The sequence below is a fragment of the Populus trichocarpa genome, chromosome 12 (genome assembly GCF_000002775.5).
Source record: "Populus trichocarpa isolate Nisqually-1 chromosome 12, P.trichocarpa_v4.1, whole genome shotgun sequence".
Taxonomy (NCBI): domain Eukaryota; kingdom Viridiplantae; phylum Streptophyta; class Magnoliopsida; order Malpighiales; family Salicaceae; genus Populus; species Populus trichocarpa.
In genome coordinates, this window is record NC_037296.2 from 4,859,655 (window position 1) to 4,886,080 (window position 26,426).

The following is a 26,426-nucleotide window of genomic DNA, read 5'->3' on the forward strand; positions in this document are numbered from 1 at the left end:
ACTATAACAAGAATTCAAAAAAAAATTGATAGAACTAGCAGATCTGAGAAAAAAAAGGAGCAAAAATGATAGAATTATAAAAAAAACCTAATCAAATTATTAACAAACATTTCAAAATAAAATAAAAATAGATTTTAAATTTAAATTACCTTATTTTGTTTGATGAAAGATAAATTATTTGATAACTCTGCTTCAATCTTTTTTGTAGAAAAATTTTGCTCATAATTTATGTTTTTATTTCTCTGTTTGATCGACCGCAAGATTTATATTAGGGTAAATTGATGTGATTCTGTTTTTTATTTCACAAAGCAATGTTTTTATATTTTTTTTCTTCCACGTATATCAAGACGTATATCAAGAGTAAATTGAAAATCAAAAGTAAAGTCACTCTAATTAAAATATCTAAAAAAATTAAAATGTCTCGAGGACCCCCCCCCCCCCCCCCCCCCCCCCCAATTGTATTTCTAAGAAATATATTGACTTGATCGTTACAGGGTAGCCTAAGGAGGAGTGTAAATTTATGGAAAGACTTTATTTACTTTTTTTTTCTGGTAATAATTTATGTACTCTTCAAGCTGAAACTCATTCCATATGAATCTCTACGAATAAAAAAGCATGTAATAATCTCCGAGAATAATTTGATTAGGGCCATATTTAACCAATTACAAAACAATATTTATTTATTAGGCTTTTATATTTGTCAACTTTCTTGAAAATCGGCATCTTAAAAATAGAATTGAGTAATGCACTGCATAACGTGGAAAAGAATCCTAAAGTTTCTTTATGCAAATCAATGATAATATTAAAAAAAAATTAAAATTCCCTATTTCATACAATCAAATTATGTCAACTGATAAAATGGGAGTTAGTTTCTTCGGACTTTTAATTATTTCACCTTTTGCTCCCAGAAATTTTTTTTTTGATGAAGATGGTTAATGTACAAATAATCCATTAATCTTTTTGGTTTACTCATTAGATTAAGTGATTAAGAAAACCACTGATTTAAATAACTATATATATAATCTTTTATATATAATTAGGTATCATGTACATTTCTACGCGTGTAATGGAAGAGCTAGCTATATCTAGGGTGATATAGAGCCAAGGGTGGTTGTATTATCGTGGGAAGCTAACTACATTATTATTATTTATTTAATTCATTTGATTTGAGAAGACTGATTAGTTAATTAATCGTGTGTGTGTGTGTTTCTATATATATATATATATATATATATATGGGGCACACGTATTCCATCGAAGCAGACAAGAACTTGCCTCATCATCATGCAACCCACCATGCATATTGAGAAATGTAGATTGTTAGCATGTCTTAGTCTAATCTACCAGACTTGTTCTTAACTTGGATGTCTTAACCTTCACCCTCTAGTTCAAATTAACGCAGTGAGTTGACTCACATTGTCGGTCGAAGAATGAGCTTATTTGTTATAAACAAACCTCGCAGGTTAAGACGTCTTAGACTACATTGGCATTGCTCGTAAACTAGCTAAGCGAAGTGTATGTTTGATTTTGTCGTTGTATTTGTTTTTAGCAGTAGAATTCATCACTAAAGCAAAAAACACAGCAATAAAAGCATAAATTTATTACAGTAAATCCAATATATAGCGTTGAATGCACTTCACCTTTTAAGTCGTGTTCATGTTGTGCAAGCTCTAGGTACCACGATTATATAGAAAAATATTTCTTGAGGCAGACTAATTAACTACAGCGAAGGCTCTAATATATTGTTTATTTTGTTTATACCTTTCAAAAGCTGGAATCCAAGAACGGCATTCAAATTATTTTCAGAATATGCAAGAAATATAATACCTAACCACTTAATTATAATCATGATAGGAGATGTTTGTCATTACAGTCAACCACAATGTCCCTTTCAAGTGCCCATAATTTCATTCATTTGGACAATCTTCCTAGAGCTAACAGAATATACGTGAGGTTGGAATAGTTTTCCAATAATAATAATAATAAACCTCAACGTCCTCTTATTGAGATACTTTAATGGCCTCAAGATTTTGCTTTACCACACCTATTATTGAACATAGAGTGCTTGACAACTAGATTAGAAGCTTAATATGCGCAGCTTCTTCTCTGACCAAAGATTTTAAAGCCTGTTCTTAGCCATAACAGAACAATGTTTTAGTTGTGCGAGAGATCATACTTTGTAGGGTTTTGCTTAGGCTAGTGAGGATGATTTATGATACCGTGCTTGCTAGAAGCTTCAGCAAGCATGAGCAAAAGAGGTTGGGATACTGGGCATTGATTGCTTGCTTGTTCATTGTGTTGAGTTTCTTCACCATCTTTAAACCTTACTTGGGCCCTCTACAAGTTTGTAAGTCCTCCATTATTCTTGCACTTCTGCAGTCGAAGCTTAGAATATCAATTTCTCCACATTTAGTTGAAAGTTTTAGATTTATTCAGTATGCTATTCGCGGAGTTCGCCATCTTAACTCCAATTGGTTTTGCAGTGAATTTGAGGTTATCAATGGGAGAAGACGAGAAACTTCATCTTTATAATGATACAACCAGCTCCAGGCTGATAGCCAAAGAAGGTAAGTTTTGATCAACAAGAGTGTGTCGAGAGCTATATATGGACTATATATCCATATGATATTATATTATATCCATATGATATTTTTAGTGTATATATATCTAACTTTCTTGTTTTGATAGTTTTTTGTTATATCTTAGCTTATATCCATATATTGTTGATTTCTGATGGTGCAGAAACTATAGACAGTACTTTGATTGTCAATGATAAAAGAAGCTCCCAAGAAGAAGCAGAAATTATGAGTGGGGCATTAATTGTCAATGATACAGATAGAACTCATGAAGAAGCAGAAAGTAGTGGTAAATTCTCCATTTATGTATTTTCCTTTCAAGAAAATCATCTACACACACACACACACAAATTATGCCAAATAATGTTTACGGTATGATCTGTACTTGTTTAATTATTTTTATTATAATTGGTTTGTAGAATACTTGTCTAACATAAAATCAATTTAATTGATTGTTGAAGTTGCAGAAAGTATAATGAATATTTCTTCAATTGTCAATGGTACGAGCAACTCTCAAGAGGTATTTAGGGGTAAGTTTTTCTTTATATATATAAAATCAGCCGGTAAAGGATCATTTCTATAGTTCAGCTTGTGTTTAATCTCTTAAGGAATCCAACTTAGAATAATTTATTCTTGATTTTAATGCAGAAAGTGTTACACAGAATGTGAGGACCATTGATACAATTAGTAGCTCTCCACAAAAAGTCAAAGGCAAGTTTTCATAAATGTTTACTTCGAAGAGAAGAAAAAGAAAAGTGACACTGATAATTATGTCAATGCAGCATGGTTAGCTGTGCAATGATGAGTTCAAGAATGTTGGTTTATTGTGACATGAGTCAATTGATGTTGCAGAAATTACAAGCAAGGATGATTTCATGGTCAACAATACAAACATCTCTCTTCCAAAAGCAACAGGTGAGTGCTCAAGTTCATTTCTTAGAAATCATTACTGATTAGTCTAAAAAATTGAACAATTGAGGATGTGAAGAGAGTGAACATCGCATGATGATGAAAGTTCATGAATCTCAGGCTTAAGTCTGATAACCATGATTACTTTTTTTGAAGATGCAGATGCTGTAACAAAGAACAACAAAATGGAGCCTCTATGCACTATCATGGGTAGATCAGATTTCTGCGAGATAAAAGGGGACATCAGGATTGATGGAAGTTCCTACACTGTCTTTATTGTTTCATCTGAGACTGATATCCTGGCAGCAGAGAATACTTCATGGAGGATTAGACCTTATGCGCGAAAAGGTGACCAGACGGCAATGGGCGCGGTTAGGGAATGGACACTAAAACTTGTGGCTGGTGGTTCAGATATCCCTCAATGCACTCAGAATCATAGTGTTCCGGGGATCCTTTTTTCGGCTGGTGGATATGCGGGAAACCATTTTCATGCCTTCACTGACATAATTGTTCCCCTATTCTCGACTGCTCGACCCTATAATGGAGAAGTACAGTTTATTATCACCAACGGTTGGTCTGCGTGGATCGCAAAGTTCAAAACAATACTGAAAGCACTGTCTAGATATGAGCTCATCAATATTGATAATAGAAAAGATATACATTGCTTTGGTAGCATGACAGTCGGCCTTAAACGTCCATCCTACAAAGAGCTCAGTATTGATCCTTCAAAGTCTCCATATTCAATCAAAGACTTCAGGCAGTTCCTGAGAAGTTCCTATTCTTTAAAGAAAACAAGGGCAATTAAAATCAGGGATGGGATGAAGAAAAGGCCGAGGCTTCTAATCATTTCAAGAAAAAGATCGCGAGCATTTACAAATGTTGGTGAAATTGTTAACATGGCTGAGAGATTGGGTTTCAGAGTAGTTGTTGCAGAACCTGGCATGGATGTATCAGGATTTTCTCAGATCATTAATTCCTGTGATGTGGTGATGGGAGTTCATGGTGCTGGGCTAACCAACATTGTTTTCCTTCCTGAAAAGGCTGTCTTAATCCAAGTAATTCCCTTTGGAGGAGCAGAATGGCTTTCAAAAACTTTCTTTGAAGAGCCTGCAAAGGACATGAACATAAGGTACTTGGACTATAAAATCAGGGTAGAAGAGAGCACTTTGATACAGCAATACCCAGCTGACCATGCAGTTTTGAGGGATCCCTCTGTAATTGGGAAACAGGGTTGGCTTGCATTTCAGTCAATATATTTACAGAAGCAAAATGTAACGATAGATGTGAATAGGTTTAGACCCACTTTGGTAAAAGCCTTGGAGCTTTTGCATCAGTGAATACACCACGATTTTTCTCATGATATTTTCTTTGCCTCATCACCACAATTTTCAATTTTATTCTTAAAGCAAAACCTTCGAGACCTGGGTTATCATTGCGGGACATACAGGATTTTGCCCACAGATAAATACTGTGACACGCATTCGGCAATGATATCGTAATTTCAGTAGACCTGCGCTGGCTAGTAACCATTACTGTTATAGGATTCAAAAACAATTATGAGATTAATTTTGAATTAGTCTATCTTCAGAAGGCCTACAATCATTTTAAAACCCCACTGATAAATCCCACGAAATCGATCATGCTGGTTGTTGGTGTAACACAATCCTCATTCGTTTACAAGTAACTGCTCTTACCAAGCAAATGAAGAAAATGACAGCAAGGAATTCAAGAGGGAGACTTTGTATAGACAACTTGGCATGGAATACTTATACATGTGCCTGACCTAATCCCGCCGTCAACCGTGAGATTAAAGGAAGAAAGACACTGCTCCTCCACGGCCATGTTGACCTGAAGCATATTTTAGTTAGCTGTCCTCAAGGATATACATACATACCAAGGCGCATTTCGTAACATAAAGTCTCCAAGATTAGAATGATTAATCTTACAGACAGTTTGGGTTGCTTAATCATCAGTCATCATGGCATTACAGCATCCCCGCAAGCCGGGCTCTTCTTGTGCAAAAAGAAGGTGGTAAAATCCACTCATGCATTAGCAAGATTGAGGAGGATTATGAGACATGGGGATTGGAGAATGATGGTCAATTGACACCTAAAACATCTTTAATTGATGGGCAATTAACAGCCCTTTGGGCGATAGGTGAATAAACTCCTATATATGCATGTGGTTGGTTATCAAACTCTGAAAAGATGAACACCTACCCCAACCCCTCTCACGCGCATACAAAATGAAAGTGAGAAAAAGGCAATCAAAGGTCAAACCAATGTACGTTGGATTGTAAATTATAGCGATTGCCTTAGATTAACAAAAACTAGTTCTACTTGGAAAAAAACACCTCATCCAGAGAAAGTTAATGTTTACTGAACAGTGTAATTGTTAGTGTGCGTATATATGTCTTGGAATAAATTGATTGGTTACATATCTCTTTTTTCATATAAATATATTTAATTTATTAATAAATATTTATTTATATTTAATATTCATCAAATATTTAATTAATAAATTTAAAGTAAAAATAGAGTCATAGAGATAAAAAATATTTTGCAAATAAAATTATAAAGTTGTTATAATTATGATATTTTTATTACATTAAATTAAGTATTTTTCCTAAATGTTCCTGGTCAATATTTTATTAAAACTGAATATTAATTAGAGTTGTTAAGACTTATGTATATTTTGTTCTTTCTTGAAATGAAGCAGATGTTCTCACAAGTTGAGGTATGAAAGATACCTAAAACTAATATGTAGGTGTTTATCAAATGATATGTACATTGAACTAACCTGTATGAGAATTTCACAAGGAGATATAATATATGTCTATGAAAAGACTCACATGACGGTTGTGTAAGTGATAATTACACTTGAGATCACTAAGTTATTTTATATAAAAAATATTATGCTTTAATCCTGCTACAGGTTATCCTAATTAAGAGTAACAAGCGGGCAAATATTGGGTACAACATGAACTATATGAGTATATTTGAGTAATCAAGAGAGGTTCATCACCCTAGGTGAATTAGAGAAAATATTTCATCTATTCATAAATTGTATTAATTGTAAATCCTTGCACAAGGTGGAATAAAATTTGAAAAGAATTTCAAATCTTATTCAAACAATCAATGACTATGATGTTGAGAACAAACATGATTTGATAAGGTAGACAACACTTCATGCTATAATGTCTAAATCAGAATATTGTTGTTAAAATTATAATAATTATACTGAGAAAATAGTGACTAAAATTTTAATTCAAATCATTTATAACTTTGCAAGTATTTAAGAAATCATGTCAAGTTGCTAGAAATTATACATGATATTCAAATATAAATCAATCAATTGTTGAATTGATAATAAATTAATTTGTTTAATTTATTTAATCTTATTTTATTTAGAATTGTGCTTTATATTTGAGGAAACTTATTACGGAACCAAATAGGTCACACATATAAGAATCATTTGTCAAAAATTAAACTGGGATGATTAATCAATTGTGACTTGATTATAAATAAGTTTTAAAAATTGAGGACTGAAATGTAATTTATACAGAGAATTAAAATTCTAAACCAAGAAAAATCAAGTAGGGACTTGATTAAATAAATTTATATAATTTTTCTAAAACAATATATGTGATATTATTCAGAGGGTAAATTGATATTTTGTTTTTTATAGGTTTTCAGGTTTCCCTATAAATAGAATCGTATGTCTCTAATTTTACAGACAGCACACAAAACAGTACAGAACACTTGAAAAACACAAAAGAAAAAAAGCTAGTACTCAAAAGTATAGCAATCCCTCTCTTCTTAAAGGGTTTAAAAGATTTCTCACTAGTGGTTTGTGTGGATTATTGTTAGAAATTGGACACTTCTATGACTTTTGATTTGCGACAACTCAACATTAAAGCAATTACTCAAAGCTAAAAAAAATATATGATATTTAAGTAATCTTTGTATAAACTTTAAACAACTCTAGATATGTCTAATGAGAGCTTGGGATTGCTGAAAAAGTTTTAAATATATCATTTCCACTACGTTTATGTGCTTCAGGAAACCCAACAGTAATGATGATTTTGTCCTTCACATAAAAAAAATCATTGAACTAGATATTAGAGGTAATTCGATCTTTTCACAAGACTCATTAGTCATTATTAGATTAATTAAGGAAAACTATGTTTTTTTACATCTCGAAAGCATAGTAAATTACCTACAAAAGAAAAAAATTTAAAATTAGCATACAGAAGCTTTTTCGTACTTTCAGCCTAGTTTTTTTAGTTATAATCAAGTTCACTAAGGGTAACTTGGTATTTTAATAAATATAAAATATAAAAAAAATGTATAGGGCTTGCTGTGATAAGTACTTAAAAGTGCATTTTTATTAAGGTTTTATATCATTATATTGCACTTGAAGTATTATTAAATTCCTTAACTTAAGCATGTTTTGTACTAATAAGTCTGATAATATAATATATTTTTAATTTATGGTAAATATTCATTTTAAATGCAAGTTTTGAAAATAAACATGTCTCACAATTCAGAGAATTGTTTGATGTGTTTAACTATTGAAATTGAGGAGACAAAGACAGGTCTAAGCTTAGAGAAGAAATTATAGTTGGGCTGATTCAATTCAAACTGGAACACCATTCGATTTTTGGGTCATAACTAGAGTTACCTTAGATTTAGGTATGGTTTAGATTAATGAAAATATAAGGCATGTGCCTAAAACATTCATGAAGAGTCTAAGATTCAACACTACCGTTTTGAAGTTCCAATCTTAATAAATACAAAAGAAGTCTGAATTTATCATGCAACCCAAACAATGTTCGATGTTCAACCCATATCTCAAGTTATAGAAGTCAAAATAAGCCCATTATTTTTTTTTGTTGGGAAACTGAGACAAATACCCACAACTTTCATGAAGACCATCTGTTCAAATTTCATTGTTATCAATGATGTGTTGTTCAACCATTAAATCAATAGTTAGCCACCAAAGCAATAGTTAACTACCAAATCAATAGTTCTAAATTTTAGCTTATAAAGGAGGTATTTGTCATATATTTAGACATCTTGGTTTTCAGAGCAAGATCTTGCTCTTGCTTTCTTTCTTTATATTTTTGTAATGTTCAAATTTTATTTAATGTTATATTCTCATTAATATCTTATTTATGTTTATCATTTCTTTTACAATACTTAGTTAGTTTCTGTCATAGCTATGTTCTTATCTTGTTTATATATGTTTTTCTTCTTCATTATGTTTAGTTAAGTTTATTTTTGTCAAGGTGAAAAGGTTACATTAATGGTGTAAGAATAAGTATAGTACAAACTTAATATGGACTTTAATGTTTATATTCAAGAAAGTTTGCTATTAACATGTTTTATAATTGTTATTTTCCTCATTCTTAATACCTTACTTGTTAAGTGGTGAGTCTAGATTTCATGGTGTACAACCTTTGGCACAACAAATACTTGATTCTTTCATAGCCTACTGTATGGATAATCGACACTTATGCTATAAAAGGAACTCGATTTGTTGTTAACATAAGTTAGTATTATGAATACTTGATAAAATTTACAAGCATTGACGTTACTCAAATAAGGCAATTAATATGATTATGTTAATAAATTAAAATGAGTCATTAATGATAAATCATTCGATTGGAACCTCCTTTATGTTTAGTTTCCAAAAGAGTAATAAAAAGAGTTTAGACTGTACTTATTTGAAATACCATTAGTGAATCCTCTGACCTTGGCAATTGTTTTATCTTCGTTTAATCTTTACATTAATATCACATCTCAATGTTCTCTTTAACTTTATTTCTTTTATTATTTGTGGTTTTGTATAATTAACATCCATGTGGATCGACCTCAACTTTGTTGGGTTATTTATTACTTTGACACCCCTACACTTATAAGAAGGCATCAATCATTTGATCGTGTCATGCAGTACCGTGCCAGTGTGTGAGAGATGCTCGTGGTCTTCTGGCAATACTTACAGCATCTCCCGCATAAAAAATTTCCTTCCAGTATGTCATTAGAACCATCACGGCATCTTCTTCCTGTTAGGGATGTGTATGGTGTCGGTGGTGGGGTGGTTTGTCGCCAATGGTGCTTTCTTTCTTTCTTTTCTTCTTTTCTCTCCCCTCCCCTTAAAAAGTGTGTTGACCATTCAAAATTTCAAAGTTGTTCTCTTATTTATTGAGATTTCAACTTCGGTCCTTATTTTTTTATTCTAATTTTTGTTCTTGGTCTTTTTGTAAAATTTTAATTTGTTTTCAATTTCATCCTTTTTATTTTTCAATTCGGTCCTTGTTTTTTTTTATTTTTTTGTCATTTTTTAATTTTACCATTCAATAAATTTTTTATAGTTTTCCTCTAATTTTGTTTTTATTGTAGTTTTGATCCTCAATATTCCTTTAATTGATATTTCTTGTTTTGAATCCTTTTGTATAGTTGTTTTTTTTTTTTCACTTTCATTCTTTAATATTTGAATAATTGGGAATTGGACTTTATGGTTTTTTCAAATAGGATGCTTCCAACCTAGTAACCCAAGTCACGAGTTTGAAAAATTAACACGGGTTGACATCATTTTATTTATTTATTTTCTTTTATGATTTCATCATCATTCCACATTGGTTTTTTTTAAAATAGGCTTTGTGATTTTTTTTATTTTTTTTTCAATCGGGTTATCCCATCTTATGACCTGGGTTACGATTTTGGCAGGATAACTTAGGTTGGCTCAGCTCTTTTTATGGAGTCAATTTTTAAAAAAGGAATTGTAATTTTTTTTTCAATTCCGCCTTTTAAAACTTGGTTTTTTTTTTATTAATCTTCATCATTTTTTATGTTTTGGGTTTTGTTGGGTTATCCGATTTGCATAATTTGGATCGCGAGGTTTGTCTTACCTGGTTTTAAATTTTTTTAAGTTAATTTTGTTTGTTGATTTGTTTTTCGATTTCATACTTCTACAGTTGGTTTGTTAAGAATCAAGCTTTTTTAATTTTTTTTTTCATTTGCTTTCTATTAGATTATCTTGTCTTTATTGCCTAGATTATAGGTTTGTCATGTTAATTCGAATTGACTCAAGCCGAGTTTTTTTCTTTTTTTTATTCAATTTTATTTTTTTGTGATCACTTTTTGGAATGAGTTATATTGTTTTTTTGGGAAAAAAAATTCAATTTATCGTTATTATTTTTTTATTTGATTATTTATTATCATTATTTTTTTATTTATTTTTTAATTAAAATAAAATCATCGGATTTATAACATGAGTAGCAAAATATATGTTTGTTAAATAATGAATAGATACTCTTTATGTCTTATGAATTTAACACTCGTGTGTGTTGGACTCCCTATTATAAATTTAAATTATATTATATACATTATCTAATTTGTATTTCAATAAATACTTGCAGTGTCTTATAAAGTTTTTTAATTTTCAAACATCGAAATCAATACTAAATTGGGAGTAACATTAGAGTAAAACTAAAGTAATTAAATCATTTTGTTTTTTCATAATGAAAATTATGTATATTATTGCATTATTTACGCACACAATATTTACGTACATATTATTATAAATCCACAACTGAATTAATACATAATACTTTTTGTATTTTTATTTTATTTTGAATTTAATTTTTTTAAATACGTGAATACTTTAAGACCATGTGAATTTTTTTATTTTTTTAACTACACTACTGAATCTAGTAGTAGTAGAATTGAAAGGAACTAGAAAAATATGAAATCAGGAACTCTTACGCCAAAGGTGCACATGTTTTGCCCCTCGTACTAGCTAGTTTGGAATCAGCCCGTGCTGTCATCCATTGTCTTAAAATCTGGATTGGATAACTCAGTTGATTTTGGATCTAAATTAGTTTAAATTAAAAAATAAATAAGATAAGAAAAAAATTTGATTGACCCAATTAAAACTTGATATGCATCAACTCATTGATTTTTAAAAAAAAATAGTCAAAATAACATCGTTTTTTTTTATTATTATTTTGGGGTTGACCCGGGTGACCTAAGTCGAACCTCCTAATCTATAACTTAAGTTTTATCCTAAACCGTGTTTTAAAACTATGTTGTTATGAACTTTACCATCCACACTATCTTCAAGACATAATTGACTCTGTTTGGGAATGCTGTCGAAACATGCTTTTAAAAAATTTTGAAATTTTTTATTTTTTTAAATTATTTTATGTGTTAATGTTAAAAATAAATTTTAAAAAATATAAAAAAATATTATTCTAATATATTTTCAAAAAAAAAAAAACATTTTTAAAATTTCATTTAGATGTTATTATCAATGTAAAGATCCTCAAGGCTAAAACATCATATCATAATTTAATTATTTGGCAATTATAGAAACGCAAGCATATTCTTTCTTCTTGTATTATTTTCCTCCTCGAGACGTAGTATCCAACATGGAAAAGGTCAAAACATGCAAACATTACATAGTTTGGCCCTTACCACAGATCCAAACCCAAAAACTTTTGTCGATTGCTCCGTTTACAGCTAACAATACCATCCTATCTCGATTCCTCAAAAACACGCAAGAAAATTCTCATATCTCTCATAGAATGGTTCCAAATTCCCGAAAGAAAGCCGCAATGTTGCCACTCTCTTTATCGATCGATTCAAAGATTACTTACTTCAAAATCACAGAACTAATATGAATGTAAGCATTTCCTTCCTCTCAACTACCAACCACAATGTACAGCCCATAAAAAGAGTATTTGTGCTAGGAAATCCACATCTCTAATTTATTCTACATGTAAGCATGCACGCAATTTTGCTTTAGGACAGCAAAAGGCATAAGAAAAAACCAAACATTCCAAAATACTAGGTGCATCTCTTTGTTACTTTCTTCCAGCTCTAGCTATAAAAGCCGTTGTACGTAGTCCAAATCAAGAAAGAAACAAAAGAAAGAAAGAAAGAAAGAAATGAATGCCCTCTATAATCTAGCTCTATGTCCAACTTCATGCTCTCATAGCACTCCAAAACATAACACAAAGTGGAAAACTGAAGTGAATGGGACTGCAACAGTGGCTCTCAAGGGAAAGGCATTGTCCAGAGCAAGTTCTGTAACTGGCAAGCAAAGAAGAATTGTCTCAGCTGCATCTGTTACAGAATTGACTCGTGTCAGTGAAACAAAAGGTCGACAAAATATCCCAACCGAGAAACAGTTGGTTGATCCATTTCGTCAAGGGATCATCACTGAAGGGGGTGTTCGGTACAGACAGACTGTTGTTATAAGGTCATATGAAGTCGGTGCAGATAAAACTGCAACATTGGAAAGCATTCTCAACCTTCTTCAGGTTAACTACTTGACAGAAACATTTTGTGTCTTTGTGAAGATTACTGAGAGCATTCTAAAACATTTCACTTTGAAATTCTCGTGAGGATGCAGGAAACAGCTTTGAACCATGTGTGGGTATCTGGACTACTAGGTGATGGATTTGGTGCCACGCATGGCATGGTAAGGAATAACCTCATATGGGTTGTAACAAGGATGCAAGTTCAAGTTGATGAATATCCCATCTGGTAAGCCGTCACTTGTACGGAAGAAGATTATTGATGCATTAAATCGCATAGGTCTAGTCACATTTTGGTGAGTTAAAAACGTGGATACTTGAGAAGCTAACTGTTTTTTGCAGGGGTGAAGTAATGGAGGTTGACACATGGGTCGGGGCATCAGGGAAAAATGGAATGCGGCGAGATTGGCTTATCAGAAGTGATGTCACCGGAGAAGTCTTAGTTCGGGCTACAAGGTATGACTCTGAACATCCTCATTCTTTCTTTCATGGTTCCCTTGGTTTCTCTACTAAGGCGTTGCAAATCTGAAACAGTACTTGGGTGATGATGAACCAACAAACTAGACGGCTTTCAAAGATGCCAGAAGTAGTCAGAGCTGAGATTTCACCTTGGTTTATAGAAAATAAAGCATTTGAAGAAGAAATTCCTGAAAAAATATACAAGCTGGATACGAATGCCAAATTTACAAACAGCAACTTGAAGGTGATCTAGTATATTACTACCTTCAATATCAAAAATAGACTTCGGACATCATAGCCATACAATTTTCTCGGTCTAGAAAACATTAATATAAGCACAATCAAACAACGAAGCGATCCTGCTTTTGCCCTCAATCTAAATTCTAGGCTCAGGAATATGCATGCTGATAGGTTGCCTGCTGTCTATGTAGCCCAAGAGAAGTGACTTGGATATGAATCACCATGTGAACAATGTTAAGTACGTTAATTGGATGCTGGAGGTAAAGACATAATCACCCTGGCAAACCAATCTCATTACAAAATCTGGATAGCCGAACATGAGAATTCTAATCCTCGCTTTCTATACAGACCATCCCACACAAGTTTTTGGAGAACTATCAGCTAACCAGGATGACTCTGGAGTATAGAAGGGAATGCAGCAGTTCAGACGTGGTTGAATCACTATGCAAACCTGAAGAAGAGAGATTTGAAGAAAGACATCAAGACAGAAATGTTGACAATGGAGATTCACTAGCGTCAGCTTTATTTCAGGATGGTAACCACAGCAAATCATTCAAAGCATACACCCATCTTCTACAGATTACAGGAGATAAGGAAAGTGAAGAGATTGTTCGAGGTCGAACCATTTGGAGAAGAAAACTCTAGACTGTGCACTTGGTACCTAGTGAGCTCATGCCAAGAAGAGCTGCTAGGCTATATATATGGTAGCAACTGTCATTACATAAACATTCTAGCAGACAAGAATGTTAAGACTTCCACTACAGCCTAGATAGGAATCAGGTATAGGACATAGTGACATACACGAGGGCGGGCTTAGCATGCTTTGTCTACTGTGTTCGTTGGCTATTTGTCATTTAATAGCTACGAGTAGTTGCTTTGATTACATTCATTATCAGGTGTTCAACGTGACAGCTACTTAGCTTGATTTTACATTTTAAAATTAATGACAATCCATGAAAAAACCATGCTATTCTCTTCATTTTAATTTGAAAGATGGCAATTTTATCCCCAAAAAATAAAATATTCAATTTTAAGCAGTCATCAATTTGGTTACCATGAACATTGAATTGTTAATTTAATATATTCCACATTTTTTTATAAATTCAACCGTGAAATGAAAATCACAAGATCATGATATCCAATCCTAGCAACATATATTTAACTCGATCAAAAATAAAATAACAATGAAAAATAATATATATATATATATATATATATATATATATAAAAAGGAAAATATAGCCATGCTTGGAAATACCTTTTATATCTAGGACCAAGAATAGAAATCATTTATATCTTAATCAATATGGTTTGTTGAACAATGGATGACAATTGTGTTTCCCTACAAGACTCTGCAACTATTCTGAGAAACTCATAAGATCTCACAGCACAGCTTTCCATCTCCGAAGCTGTGAAAGTTGACCACACCATCCAATGCCAAAAGGTAGGCGAAGGTTCTGCTGCTGAAGCTCTACCATTTAATTATGACATCAGTTACCAAAAATTGAGGGAAAATAGATGGATGAATTTAGTGTACATTTTTTGTTTACAAACGAATCCTCAGTTGCTCTTCTTTTGTTAAGTATGATTATGTCCTTCTGACAGTAGTCTGAAGGAGAGTGACAGTGGCCCTTCAATTCAGCAATATATAACGATAGATGCGATATCTTTGTGGTTTGTGGTGGGTTACTAATATTATATATGGAGTAGAAATAATAAAATAAAATTGTTTAAGAGTATTTAAATTTTTTTAGATAGATCTAGAGTTATATAGAAATTTATTATTTGAAGATTCGATCTTTATTGGTTTTGATTAATTCTTAAAGCTAGGTTATCGTAAACCATAAATTGTCTAATTGTCTGGCTTCCAACGATAATCCACACGAACTAACAATGAGAAATCTCCTAAATTCCTATTTAAAAGAGAGTGGTTGTTATGCCTAGAGTCTTAGTTATCTATTTTGTGATTTTTGTAGTTTTTCTTTCTAACATACAACAACTAAAAAATAAAAGGTATGGCTTATTATTTATAGAAAAATCTAAAAAACCTCATAAATTGACAAAATATTAATTTTCCTCTTGAATAATATACATATATTAATTCAAGATAATTTTAGAAATTAACTCAATCAATTCCTTGCTTGATTTTTCTAGGTCTAAAAATATAATCTTTGTATTAATTATATTCTACTTCTTAATTTCTAAAATATATTTTAATCAAGTCATACTTAATTAAATCATCCCAGTTTAATTTCTGACTAATGATTCTTAATGTGTGTGACCCATTAGGTTTCTAATATGATAGTCCAAATATAAATTATAATTCTAGTTAAATAGAATTAAATAAATTAAACAATTCAATTTATTATCAATTCAGTAGTTGATTAATTTATATTTGAAGATCAAGTGCATCATCTAGCAAAGTGTCATGATCCCCCAAATATTAGAAAAGTCATTAGTAATTTGACTTAACCTCTCAGTGACCGTTTTCTTAGTGTAATTAATATCATTATGTTAATAATGTTCTGATTTAACATTAAAGCATGGAGTATGTCTTCCATGTTAAATCATGTTTGTTTTTTACATAATAGTCATTGATCGTTTAAATAAGATTTGAAATTCTTTTCAAAAGTCATTTCACCTTATCCAAGGATTTCTCAGTCAATACTATTTAAGAACAGATGAAATATTTTTTCTAATTCACCTAGGGTGATGAATGCTCCCTTAATCAATCAAATACCTTCATATAGTTCATGTTATACCTAATATTTGCTCTTTCATTACCTCGATTAAGATAATATGTAACAGGATCAAAGCATAATATTCTCTATATAACATAACTTAATGATCTCAAGTCTAAATATTACTTACACAACTGTCACGTGAGTCTTTCCATAAAAATAGGTGATCTTTCCATATAGAATTTTCATGCGGGTCAGTTCAATGTACATGTCTTATGACAAGTACCTACATATTAGTTCAAGGTATCCTTATATCTCAGCTTATGAGAACAACTGCTTCATTTCATAAATAACATGAAACAGAAGGATGGGGATTGCCATAATGCATTGCTTGATAAGCTCGAGAATATGTGTGACCACCTTACTAAAGTCCCAAGTTCCATTGAACCAAAGATCTTTAACTTTAAGATCACCATCCATGACATTTATATAATCAATTAAGTTTCATAATGGCCTTTCTTCCGGCAACAACTCATACCAAATCGAAAGGTCCTCTTTGTTCAGATTATAAATGAAGCCTTCATGTAGGTGGGAGAAGGCTTTAAGAATGGATCACCATATAAAGGAAGAATTTGGGGAAGCATTTTCCTTAAATAAATTCTTTATGACAATAAATATTAACCCACACCTTATTCCTACAATTAAAAAAAAAAAAAAAAAACATTATAAGCTTGTTTCCCTAAAAGAGCAATGCGAGTAGCTATTCTCTCTCTAGTTCCCAGACCATTAAATTTCCTTAGGCATGAAACAGACTCCCATTTAACCAGGTGTACACATTTATCTCCATTTGTTCTTCCTCAATTAAACCTCTTAATTAGCCTATTAATACCATTACATATAGATTGAGAGAGCTAAAAAATCTATACAACATAAGTGGGGATAAATGATAATACTACTCTAGCTAAGATAACTCTCCTCGCCTTGTTTAGCAACCTTCTCTTCCAATCCAAAAACTTCTATCGAATCCTGTCCAAAATGAAACTAAAATTAGACCATTTAACTCTCTTCTAGATTAATGGAAATCCGAGATACTTGCCAAGTTTGATTGCAAATTTAATTGTCGATAATTGGGGGATCTCATGTTTTACTTGTCTCTGGATATTTTTTTAACACATCACCCTCAACTTCTCAAGGTTAGCCTTTAGACAAGAAGCATTACAAAAATATGCTAGCACACTAGTCATAGTCTGTATCTGAGTTGTATTGGCTTTAGAAAATAACAGGAGATCATCCACAAAAATGAGAGATACCTGGACCTCCTCTTAAAATATGAATTAGTTGCCAAGTCTTCTCCGAGACTTTCTTCGTTATTAAACAAGCCAATTTCTCCATACAAAGCACAAACAAGTATAAAGGAATTAAATCCCTTTGCTTGAGACGACATGTCAGAGAAAAAGAGGGAAGCTTAGATCCATTCCAAATGAGAGTTAAAGAGGAGGAACGAACACAAAACATGATCAGAGTCATAGTACCAAGAGGGAAACCGAAGTCCTCTAAAGTGGTCTGCAAGAAATCCCAGTTCACCCTATCATAAACCTTCTCTAAGTCAATTTTCACAGCTAAGGTACCACACTTGATTTTGGACTAATGCATATAGTGCATCGCTTCTTGAACCACCAATGTATTATGAGTATTGTTGCGTCCAGGAATAAAACTGCTCTAAAGAGGGCCAATTAGTTCATCTAAGTGTGGCCGCAACCTATTCACTAGCACTTTTGTAATGAGTTTGCAAACGACATTACAAAGGCTAATAAGACTAAGTTGCTTAACACTTGTAAGACTCTCCTCTATTAGTTAGAATTTATACATGAAAAGTTGAAAGTTTTAACATTTCATTAAATAAAAAAATTTATAACAAATTTCTTATTTAAGTTCAAATTTATTTCTAACCAAATATATTTATTATTTTTCTATGAGTTAAAAGTTAAAAATTAACTTAAATCAATTAAGAAAATCTTAATTTCTTTTTTTTTCTTTTAATAAAATAAGTTTTATCTTTTGATGAAATTTGAACTATCAATGCCTTGAGTTTAGTTGGGAAAAAAATGGTAAACTAACTATACTATTAATAATATTTAAAATCATTGTAATTATAGTGTCTTCAAGTTATAATATTATCAAAAACTTTTATTTATTATATCATTATAGTTTATTATCCAAAACACTAATTCTCCTAGGGTTTTTAATGTGTCCCAAACACAAAACACTATTTATTACAATAGTATCATGACTTTTTTATCCCTTGATTATTTTGTCTTTTGTCTTGGTTTTGGGGGTAGGATGATCTTTTCACCATGCCATAAATGTCTTTTGAGGATTGTATGAAGTTATTTTGGTAATTGAATTTTTAAATGCATAGTAAAATTATTAATGTAACCCTTTAATAAAATAATCTAATGTCTTCTGCACAAGGGTGTTTTTATATTTTCAATTTTTATAGAACAATTGAATAACTACATTACCTTTACAATTCAAATTTTTTAGTCTTGGATTCAGGGGTTTGATTGTAATTTTACCATGGTTCTGTTTGTTGATATTGTTTAGTCTTAAGAGAATTTTTGGGTTTTGCACCCAAAAAAAAAAGCAGATGACGCGTGCCTCGCATGCGTTAGCTGCTACGCCGCCATGTGCAACTAGCTCCAGCAGTTATAACCGTGATTCCGCCGTATCATTTGATTCGTCTTGGCGTCCACTTCCTCGATGGTTGGCGTGTGTATGGTGATTCAGCATGGTTTGACCCAAAATTATTTTTCTTTTCTTTCTTTCTTTTCCTTCTCTTTCTTCCTCAGATTACGTGTTGGCCATGCAAAAATTCATTCGAGCCCATCAATTTATTTTTTTTCTTTTGATTCAGTCCTTCTTCTCTTATTTGCAATTATTTTATTTACATTGATTGTTTCTAATTGGATTTTATTTTCAATTTCATCCCTACTCATTTGATTTTTTTTATTTGTTTTCAAATTTCATCTTTATTCTTTTAATTTCTATTTGTTTTGTTTTAAATCATTTTCTTGATGAATTTGTTTTTTTTTTTCAATTTCACCCTTAGGCATTTATTTTCATTTAATTTTTATGTCAAATTTGGTCCTAATTCTTTTAATTGCTATTTTTTAATCATTTTTTTAATGGATTTGTTTTGTACAATTCCATCCCTGAACATGGAATTTTATTTAATTTTTCCCTAGACTTTAATTTCATTTAATTTTTATGTTAAATTTAGTCCTAATTCTTTTAATTTGTATTTTTTGCATTGTTTTTTTTTATTGATTTTTTTTCTCAATTTCATCTCTCAATATTTGCTTGATTAAGAATCTTGCTTCTTTATTTTTTTTTTGTTTGCTTTTATTGGAGGTCACCCCAGTCTCATGACTTGAGTAATAGATCTAAAGGTTTAGCTCGAGTCAACTTCTGTTTTTTTAAGCATTTTTATAATATGTTTTTTGCTAGTGTTTGTTTTGCTTTTCTATTTATAAGGACATTCCAATTTCATGTCGTAGGTCATGTGTTTGACTTGTCGACCTAGGTTGGCTGTCGAGTTCGCTCAAGGTTTTTTTTGTTATATTTTTTTCGCAAGTTTTTTAAATTTATATTTTTAAATTGGCTTATAATAAACTTCTTGATAGGACCCGGATCCAGGGTTTCATAGGTTACAAGTTTTTTAAGATTTAGCCATGTTTAGGGTGTTTGTTTGGGTTTGCATGCTTTTTATGGATGTTTTCAATTTCATCCCCTATGATTTTTTTTTAATTTTTAGAATTTGGTCGGTATTTTTTTAATTGATATTTATTTTTATTTGGGATTATTTTTTATTTTTTTCATTAAATTGCATCATCCTTAGGTTTTTCCTATTAAATTTTATCCTTTTATTTTTTGTTGTTTTTGCAAGGTTTTTTTTATTAATACCTTTCTAACGATCTCATCCTTCAAAATTAAATTGGTTGAGAATTATGTTTTCTGATTGAATATGGGTAAAATATTTCACGGGATGCGACATTTAAATATTAGACCAGGTTTAAGAGGTTTGCCTTGTTTTTTTTTTCTAAATTGTTGTTGTCTTATTTTTTATTATTTTTTTTTAACTTTTGTTTTCTTTTTGTTTTTTTGTTTGATTCTATTAGGTTAGCCCTTAACAATTGCTTTTTTTTATTTCACCCTCATCATTTTTTTTATTTATAAATAATCTACATATTACAAATAATTTTTAATTTCACCCCTATAATTTTTTAATCTTTCAGGTTTGGTCCTAATTTTTTTAATTATAATTTTTTTGTTTGTGATAATGTTTTTTTATTGGATTTCATCCTCATTGGGTTTTTTTCCTATTAGATTTTAGCCTTACTTTTTGTTGTTCTTTTTCTTATGTAAGTTTTTTTTATTAATAGTTTTTTTAATGATTTCATCCATTAAAATTAAATTGGTTGACATTTAAACTTCTTGATTGAACTCGAGTTCATAATTAACAAGTTGCAATTTTTTTAGATTGAACCAGATTTAGGAGGTTTGTTTAGGTTTGCTTGGTTTTTTTTCCTCTTTTTTAAGCTGGTTTTTTTTTTTTTAAGTTTGACTTTTTTTTCTTGATTTTCCTTCAATTAGGTTAGTATTGAGTTGTTTGATAATCCGGATAAGCTCGGATGTGATTCTTTATTTCTTTTCATTGTTTTTTTTTAATTATTTACTATTGTGTGTTTTTTTCATAAATATTTAAATTGTTAATTTAACTAATGACTTAGAATTTAAATTTTTTTAACCCATTATTTCTTTTATATTAAAAAACAATTGTTTGGCTCGTGATAACGCGTGTATAACATATCTAATCTTACTGCTATGTAACTTAACGAATTACATCATAATTATGCTAGTTACTAATATGGCAACAAATCGTTGCTCAAAAGATATATTATCACCTTTTAAATATAAGTGATTTCAAATTGTCAAGTATAATCATTCAATGAATCCTAAAAAGTTATTTAAAAAAAATATTTTTAAATAATCTAAACTTTATTTTATCATGCCATAAGTTTCAAGGCAATATAATTATAATATCTCCAAGTAAATAATTCTTCTACTTGCAAGTAAGTTAAGTAACCCATCGCTATATTTAAAACTATAATTTTTTTTCTAATAATTTTTAAATAATATTAAATATTAAAAATATACCATAAGAAAGGTCTAAAAATACATGTAAATCTTGGATGAGTGAGTCCTGCAAAATGAATCTCACTTTAATACTATGATCCAGTGATTAATGTACATTCTTAGTTTTTTTATCATTTATTTTCTTTAATATTTATCATTGTGTAATTTTTTATTTTATAAGAACAAAAAAAACATTTTACTTAATTTTCAATAAAAAAAATTAAAATAAAAATGACTTGAAATCCATCCGTAAAACGAAACACCACCGTTTCATTAAAAAAGAAAAAGAAAAAACATTTCTCCATTTTCTTTTTTTAAAAAAAAACCGTCGATTACTCGCTTGGCCATCTCAAAACCCCAACTTTTCATATAATTTTTCCACAGAACCACACTCTCCCTCACTCCCTAGGTTTTCTCTCTTCCACTTTTACCCCTACCTCCCTACTTATTTTACACTCTCACACCACTGAATTAGGGTTAGGGTTTCAAACAAACCATTCAATGGCAGCTGTCTCCGCTCCTAGATCTTCCAAAACTGAGTCCTACATCGACAACAAGCGGAAAGAAGACATACGCCATGCCAACATCAAGGCGGCGTGCGCGGTGGCTGACGCCATCAGAACCAGTCTTGGTCCTAAAGGAATGGACAAAATGATTTCAACGGCGAGCGGCGAAGTCATCATCACCAACGACGGCGCCACGATTGTTAACAAGATGGAGGTTCTTCAACCTGCTGCGAAGATGCTCGTTGAACTATCTAAATCTCAGGACACCGCTGCTGGTGACGGCACCACCACCGTCGTTGTCATCGCCGGATCGTTGCTTAAGCAGTGCCTTACTCTCCTCTCCTCTGGTATCCACCCTACTGTTATCTCGGATTCATTGCATAAAGCTTCAATTAAAGCTGTCGATGTTTTAACTGCAATGGCTGTGCCGTTAGAGTTAACGGACCGTGACTCGTTAATTAAATCCGCTAGTACGTCATTAAACAGTAAAGTAGTTAGCCAGTATTCATCATTGCTAGCTCCCTTAGCCGTTGATGCTGTTTTGTCTGTTGTGGATCCTGCGAAGCCTGATTTAGTTGATCTTAGGGATATTAAGATAGTGAAAAAGCTTGGTGGAACCGTGGATGATACGGAGATGGTTAGGGGTTTGGTTTTTGATAAGAAAGTGAGTCATGCTGCAGGTGGGCCTACACGTGTTGAGAATGCGAAGATTGCAGTTATCCAGTTTCAGATTTCCCCACCAAAGACTGATATTGAGCAGAGTATTGTGGTTTCTGATTATGCACAAATGGACAGGATTCTGAAGGAAGAGAGAAATTATATTTTGGGAATGATTAAGAAGATTAAGGCTACTGGGTGTAATGTGTTGTTGATTCAGAAGAGTATTTTGAGGGATGCGGTGACAGATTTGTCTTTGCATTATTTGGCAAAAGCGAAGATTCTGGTGATCAAGGATGTGGAGAGGGATGAGATTGAGTTCATTACTAAGACTTTGAACTGTTTGCCTATTGCAAATATTGAGCATTTCAAAGAGGAAAAGCTGGGTTATGCCAATCTTGTTGAGGAGGTTTCACTTGGAGATGGGAAGATTGTGAAGATTACTGGGATTAAGGATATGGGAAGGACTACCACGGTACTTGTACGTGGGTCTAATCATTTGGTTCTTGATGAGGCAGAGCGGAGTTTGCACGATGCATTGTGTGTCGTTAGGTGTTTGGTGAGTAAGCGTTTTTTGATTGCTGGTGGTGGGGCTCCGGAGATTGAGCTGTCACGGCAGCTTGGGGCATGGTCAAAGGTGCTTCACGGGATGGAAGGATACTGTGTGAAGTCATTTGCAGAGGCACTTGAGGTCATTCCATATACTTTAGCAGAGAATGCAGGATTGAACCCAATTACTATTGTGACTGAACTGAGGAATAGGCATGCTCAAGGAGAGATCAATACAGGAATCAATGTGAGGAAGGGGCAGATCACGAATATTTTGGAGGAGAACGTGGTGCAGCCTCTGCTTGTCAGTACAAGTGCCATGACACTGGCAACAGAGTGTGTCCGGATGTTATTGAAGATCGATGACATTGTTACTGTCAGGTAGATTGAAATTGAAGATGAAATGTGTTAGGCTATCCGTGTTTAGTCGCTAGGCTGTCATGAATTTGTGGTTTGAGCCTCTTAGGAATAGGGCTGTTTTTCCTCTAGTTTTTAATTTTCCTCAGGAACAATCTTAGTGATGAGTTATGGTTAAAGAATTTCGTTGGTTGACATTTGATTTGTTTTGGGATACTTTATTTGGAGATTTTTTTAGTCTTTTTTGTCCCCTGCATCTAGCTTTCCTGACTTTTGATCTAAATAGATCATCGCATTTAATTTGCATATTGCATCAGGTGTGTTGCTGAATAGATTATTCTAGTTGAGCATCTCTTCTTATTGAGATTATATCAACTTGGATGGCAATCTTTGCGGCAGTTTATGTTTGTGTAAATTGTAAAACCTAGTACTAAATGTAACTTGCTAGCTCAATTTTCAAGCTTTTTTGAGATGGTATAAGCAGGTTGATAGGAAGCTTTTCGTTGTCTCTCTGTAGAGCACGCCCAGCTCAAGTATTCACATGTAAACTTGAATGTTCAATTCTGTAGCTCCTAAAAGATCTAGTTTTGCTGGTGGTAATCTACAGATGGATTATCCACTATATATTGATCTTTGCAATGCCTCATCACGATTTAGACTTTTTAAGCTTCAAAGAGTTTCTTTAAGCAGCCCGAACAGTGACATTTAGCAGTCGCCTGACCAGCAAGAGAAATAAACAAATCTAGTAAATTGGAGGTCAGAAGTATTTAAACTTATCAACTCAACTTTAAATGTATGGTAAGAAGAATAATGTACACAATCTGATTTGAAAGAGGAACTGTAGCCAACGAATAATGGAAAAGGTGTGAAATTGTTTTGAAACAAGGAAGTGCTAGTACAAATCCATAGTTATAAGACACATCAATATGGAAAGGCAATTAATTATAAAATTAAATGAAAAGAAAAAACAATTAAAGAAGCATATTAATGTTGTAGACGTGTAGTGCCAGGCTCATTGATATTCTGGCCTTAATGCCCGATAATCTTTGGGGTAAAAGCATGTGGCTAGAAGAAAAGGACCAGAGGAAGAGAAAAACAAGAAGAAACAGAGGAGAGGATGTCCGTTCGACCAGAGGAAGAGAAAGCCGGCCCAATTTCTTTGGCAAAACACCTCCACTCTTTTCTTTTAATTTTTTTTTTATTTTCATATCTAGTCAAACGGATTTTTTTAGATATTAAAATATTTCAAAAAAAACCATGGATTCTATTGTTTTTATTTGTGGGCCTCCCTTGCTTTTTTTTTTTTTTCCTTTACTTAGTGTCACACTCGACATCGCGGCGGCCTTAAAAATTAAATAATAATGGAAAGAATGGATTTCTAGTATCCTATTCTTTGATGGGGAACAGTCTTGTTTAAGGAGTCGCCACCTAGTATTATGGTCACTAGGAACCATAACTGGTCAACAGAGATTCTATGGTTCGGGACTGGTTATGTAAAAAGAAAGATATTATCACCCCTTAAACGTTCTGCTTGAGCCAGATTGCATTGCTGATTTTGTCTTAAATTGCTAAACGTTTATTAGTTTAGGCTATGATAATTTGCTTATAATATTTCTAGCTCTGGCGCCAGTGAATATTCAACTACGGATACTTTCAACTCTGGCGTTGGTAAATATTACGTAGCTATAAAATAAATTTATATCAATATTTTTATTCTCGACTCTAGCATTAGTGAATAAACAAATGAAATAAATTTATTTTATGCATGCACATATTTTTTATTTTTCTAGCTAAATAAAAATAAAATACAATGAATAATATAAATTTAAACCGGTATTTTTATTCCTGACTCTGGCGTCAGTGAATAAACCAATAAATTTATATTATTTTTATTCATGCATACACATTTAATTTTTTTTATTTTTTTATTTTTCTATTTTTTGGGCTGGGCCCAGCTCAGCCCATATGGGCTGGGCTAAGCCCAGCCAGCCCGGCCTGGCCACTGACCCAAGCCAGTGGCCTGGCTGGGCGAAGCAACACGCGTGCTCTAACGCACGCGTGTTGCTACACTGTGCAAGTGAATTTTAATTCACTTGCACAGTGTAAATGCCACCTGAAATAATGCGAGAAGAAGAATGTGCTCACCTGGTCTGCTGGAGTCGATGGAGACGATGGCGAAGCTCTGGCTGGCCGACACTGCCTCCTCTCCTCTGCTCCTTCTTCTGCTTTCCTTTGCTTTCTCTCTTGGTTCTGGAAACGCCGAGGGCAGTAGCAACGGTCTCGGTGACTTTCCTCTGCTTGTGTTTTTTTTGTGTCTCCTGGGTTTCCCAGTCCAGTGCGCTTCCCCCTGTTCGTTCTCCCTGTTTCGTTACCTGCCTCTCCGTTTTTGTCTCCGGTTCTCGGCCCCTGTTCCCTCTGGTTTCGGTATCTGTTTCGTCCTCCTGTGGTTTTTTTCTTTGAGATTGTGTTTGGGAAGAAAGCTTTTGGTCTGTGCTTTTCAATTGGGGTTCTGTTTCTTCCCCGTCCTTTTCGTCTGCCTTTTTTCCTTTTTTCTCTGAACGTGGTAATCAGGGTGAGCCACGTTCGTCCATGCGTCCCATGATTTGCAGTTACAGATCTCCTGCTGAAACGGTCTTGAGCGACGAAGAAGGTGGGGCATTTGATTCAGAAACGGTGCCATTCACAACTGGAAACGGCAACTTTCATTTTGGACCTTGAATGTTGGAAAGTTTTGTAATTAAACCCCCAGTTAAATTATAATTGGACCCCTGCATTTCAACATCTTTTACAAGTTAGTCCTTGGACTTTAATTTGTTTGCAATTGTGCCCCCAATTAACCCCAAACTTTGCTATTTCTACAATTAAGTCCCTGATTTCATTAATTAAATTAAATCCAAGTCCAATTAGGTCTCAAACTTATTAACTCTCCAATTAAACCCTTTGATTTGATTAATTAAATTAATTCCAAGCT

General features: G+C 32.5%; 3 protein-coding genes and 1 long non-coding RNA gene across 6 annotated transcripts; 3 read left to right on the plus strand and 1 right to left on the minus strand.

Moving 5' to 3' along the window:
- The first annotated feature begins 1,901 nt into the window (after positions 1 to 1,901).
- LOC7486746 (beta-1,2-xylosyltransferase XYXT1) lies at positions 1,902 to 4,847 on the plus strand. Of its 3 annotated transcripts, none has more exons than XM_052445786.1 (7): positions 1,902 to 2,347; positions 2,484 to 2,567; positions 2,743 to 2,865; positions 3,038 to 3,106; positions 3,225 to 3,287; positions 3,429 to 3,491; positions 3,648 to 4,847. In XM_052445786.1, the coding sequence occupies exons 1-7, from the start codon at positions 2,206 to 2,208 to the stop codon at positions 4,820 to 4,822; spliced, it is 1,719 nt and encodes a 572-aa protein (XP_052301746.1). In that variant the 5' UTR covers positions 1,902 to 2,205; the 3' UTR covers positions 4,823 to 4,847. The 3 variants fall into 3 exon arrangements, with proteins under 3 accessions (XP_052301746.1, XP_024437947.2, XP_024437945.2); XM_024582179.2 differs by having other exon boundaries at positions 3,044 to 3,106; positions 3,642 to 4,847; XM_024582177.2 differs by having other exon boundaries at positions 1,903 to 2,347; positions 3,642 to 4,847.
- Positions 4,848 to 12,353: 7,506 nt separating this feature from the next.
- Positions 12,354 to 12,897, plus strand: LOC7486747 (oleoyl-acyl carrier protein thioesterase 1, chloroplastic). Its single transcript, XM_024581913.2, has one exon. It carries the CDS (start codon positions 12,439 to 12,441, stop codon positions 12,895 to 12,897), a length of 459 nt encoding a protein of 152 aa, XP_024437681.2. The 5' UTR covers positions 12,354 to 12,438.
- An 8,851-nt stretch (positions 12,898 to 21,748) lies between these two features.
- Positions 21,749 to 23,692, plus strand: LOC7486748 (T-complex protein 1 subunit delta). The gene has a single exon (XM_002317859.4). The coding sequence runs from the start codon at positions 21,888 to 21,890 to the stop codon at positions 23,481 to 23,483; it is 1,596 nt and encodes a 531-aa protein (XP_002317895.1). The 5' UTR covers positions 21,749 to 21,887; the 3' UTR covers positions 23,484 to 23,692.
- Positions 23,693 to 23,940: 248 nt separating this feature from the next.
- On the minus strand, positions 23,941 to 26,113 carry LOC112323635 (uncharacterized). The gene is made up of 2 exons (XR_002977121.2): positions 25,601 to 26,113; positions 23,941 to 24,171 (listed from the first exon to the last, which is right to left on the minus strand). It is a non-coding gene; the product is annotated as an uncharacterized LOC112323635 (long non-coding RNA).
- Positions 26,114 to 26,426: the final 313 nt, after the last annotated feature.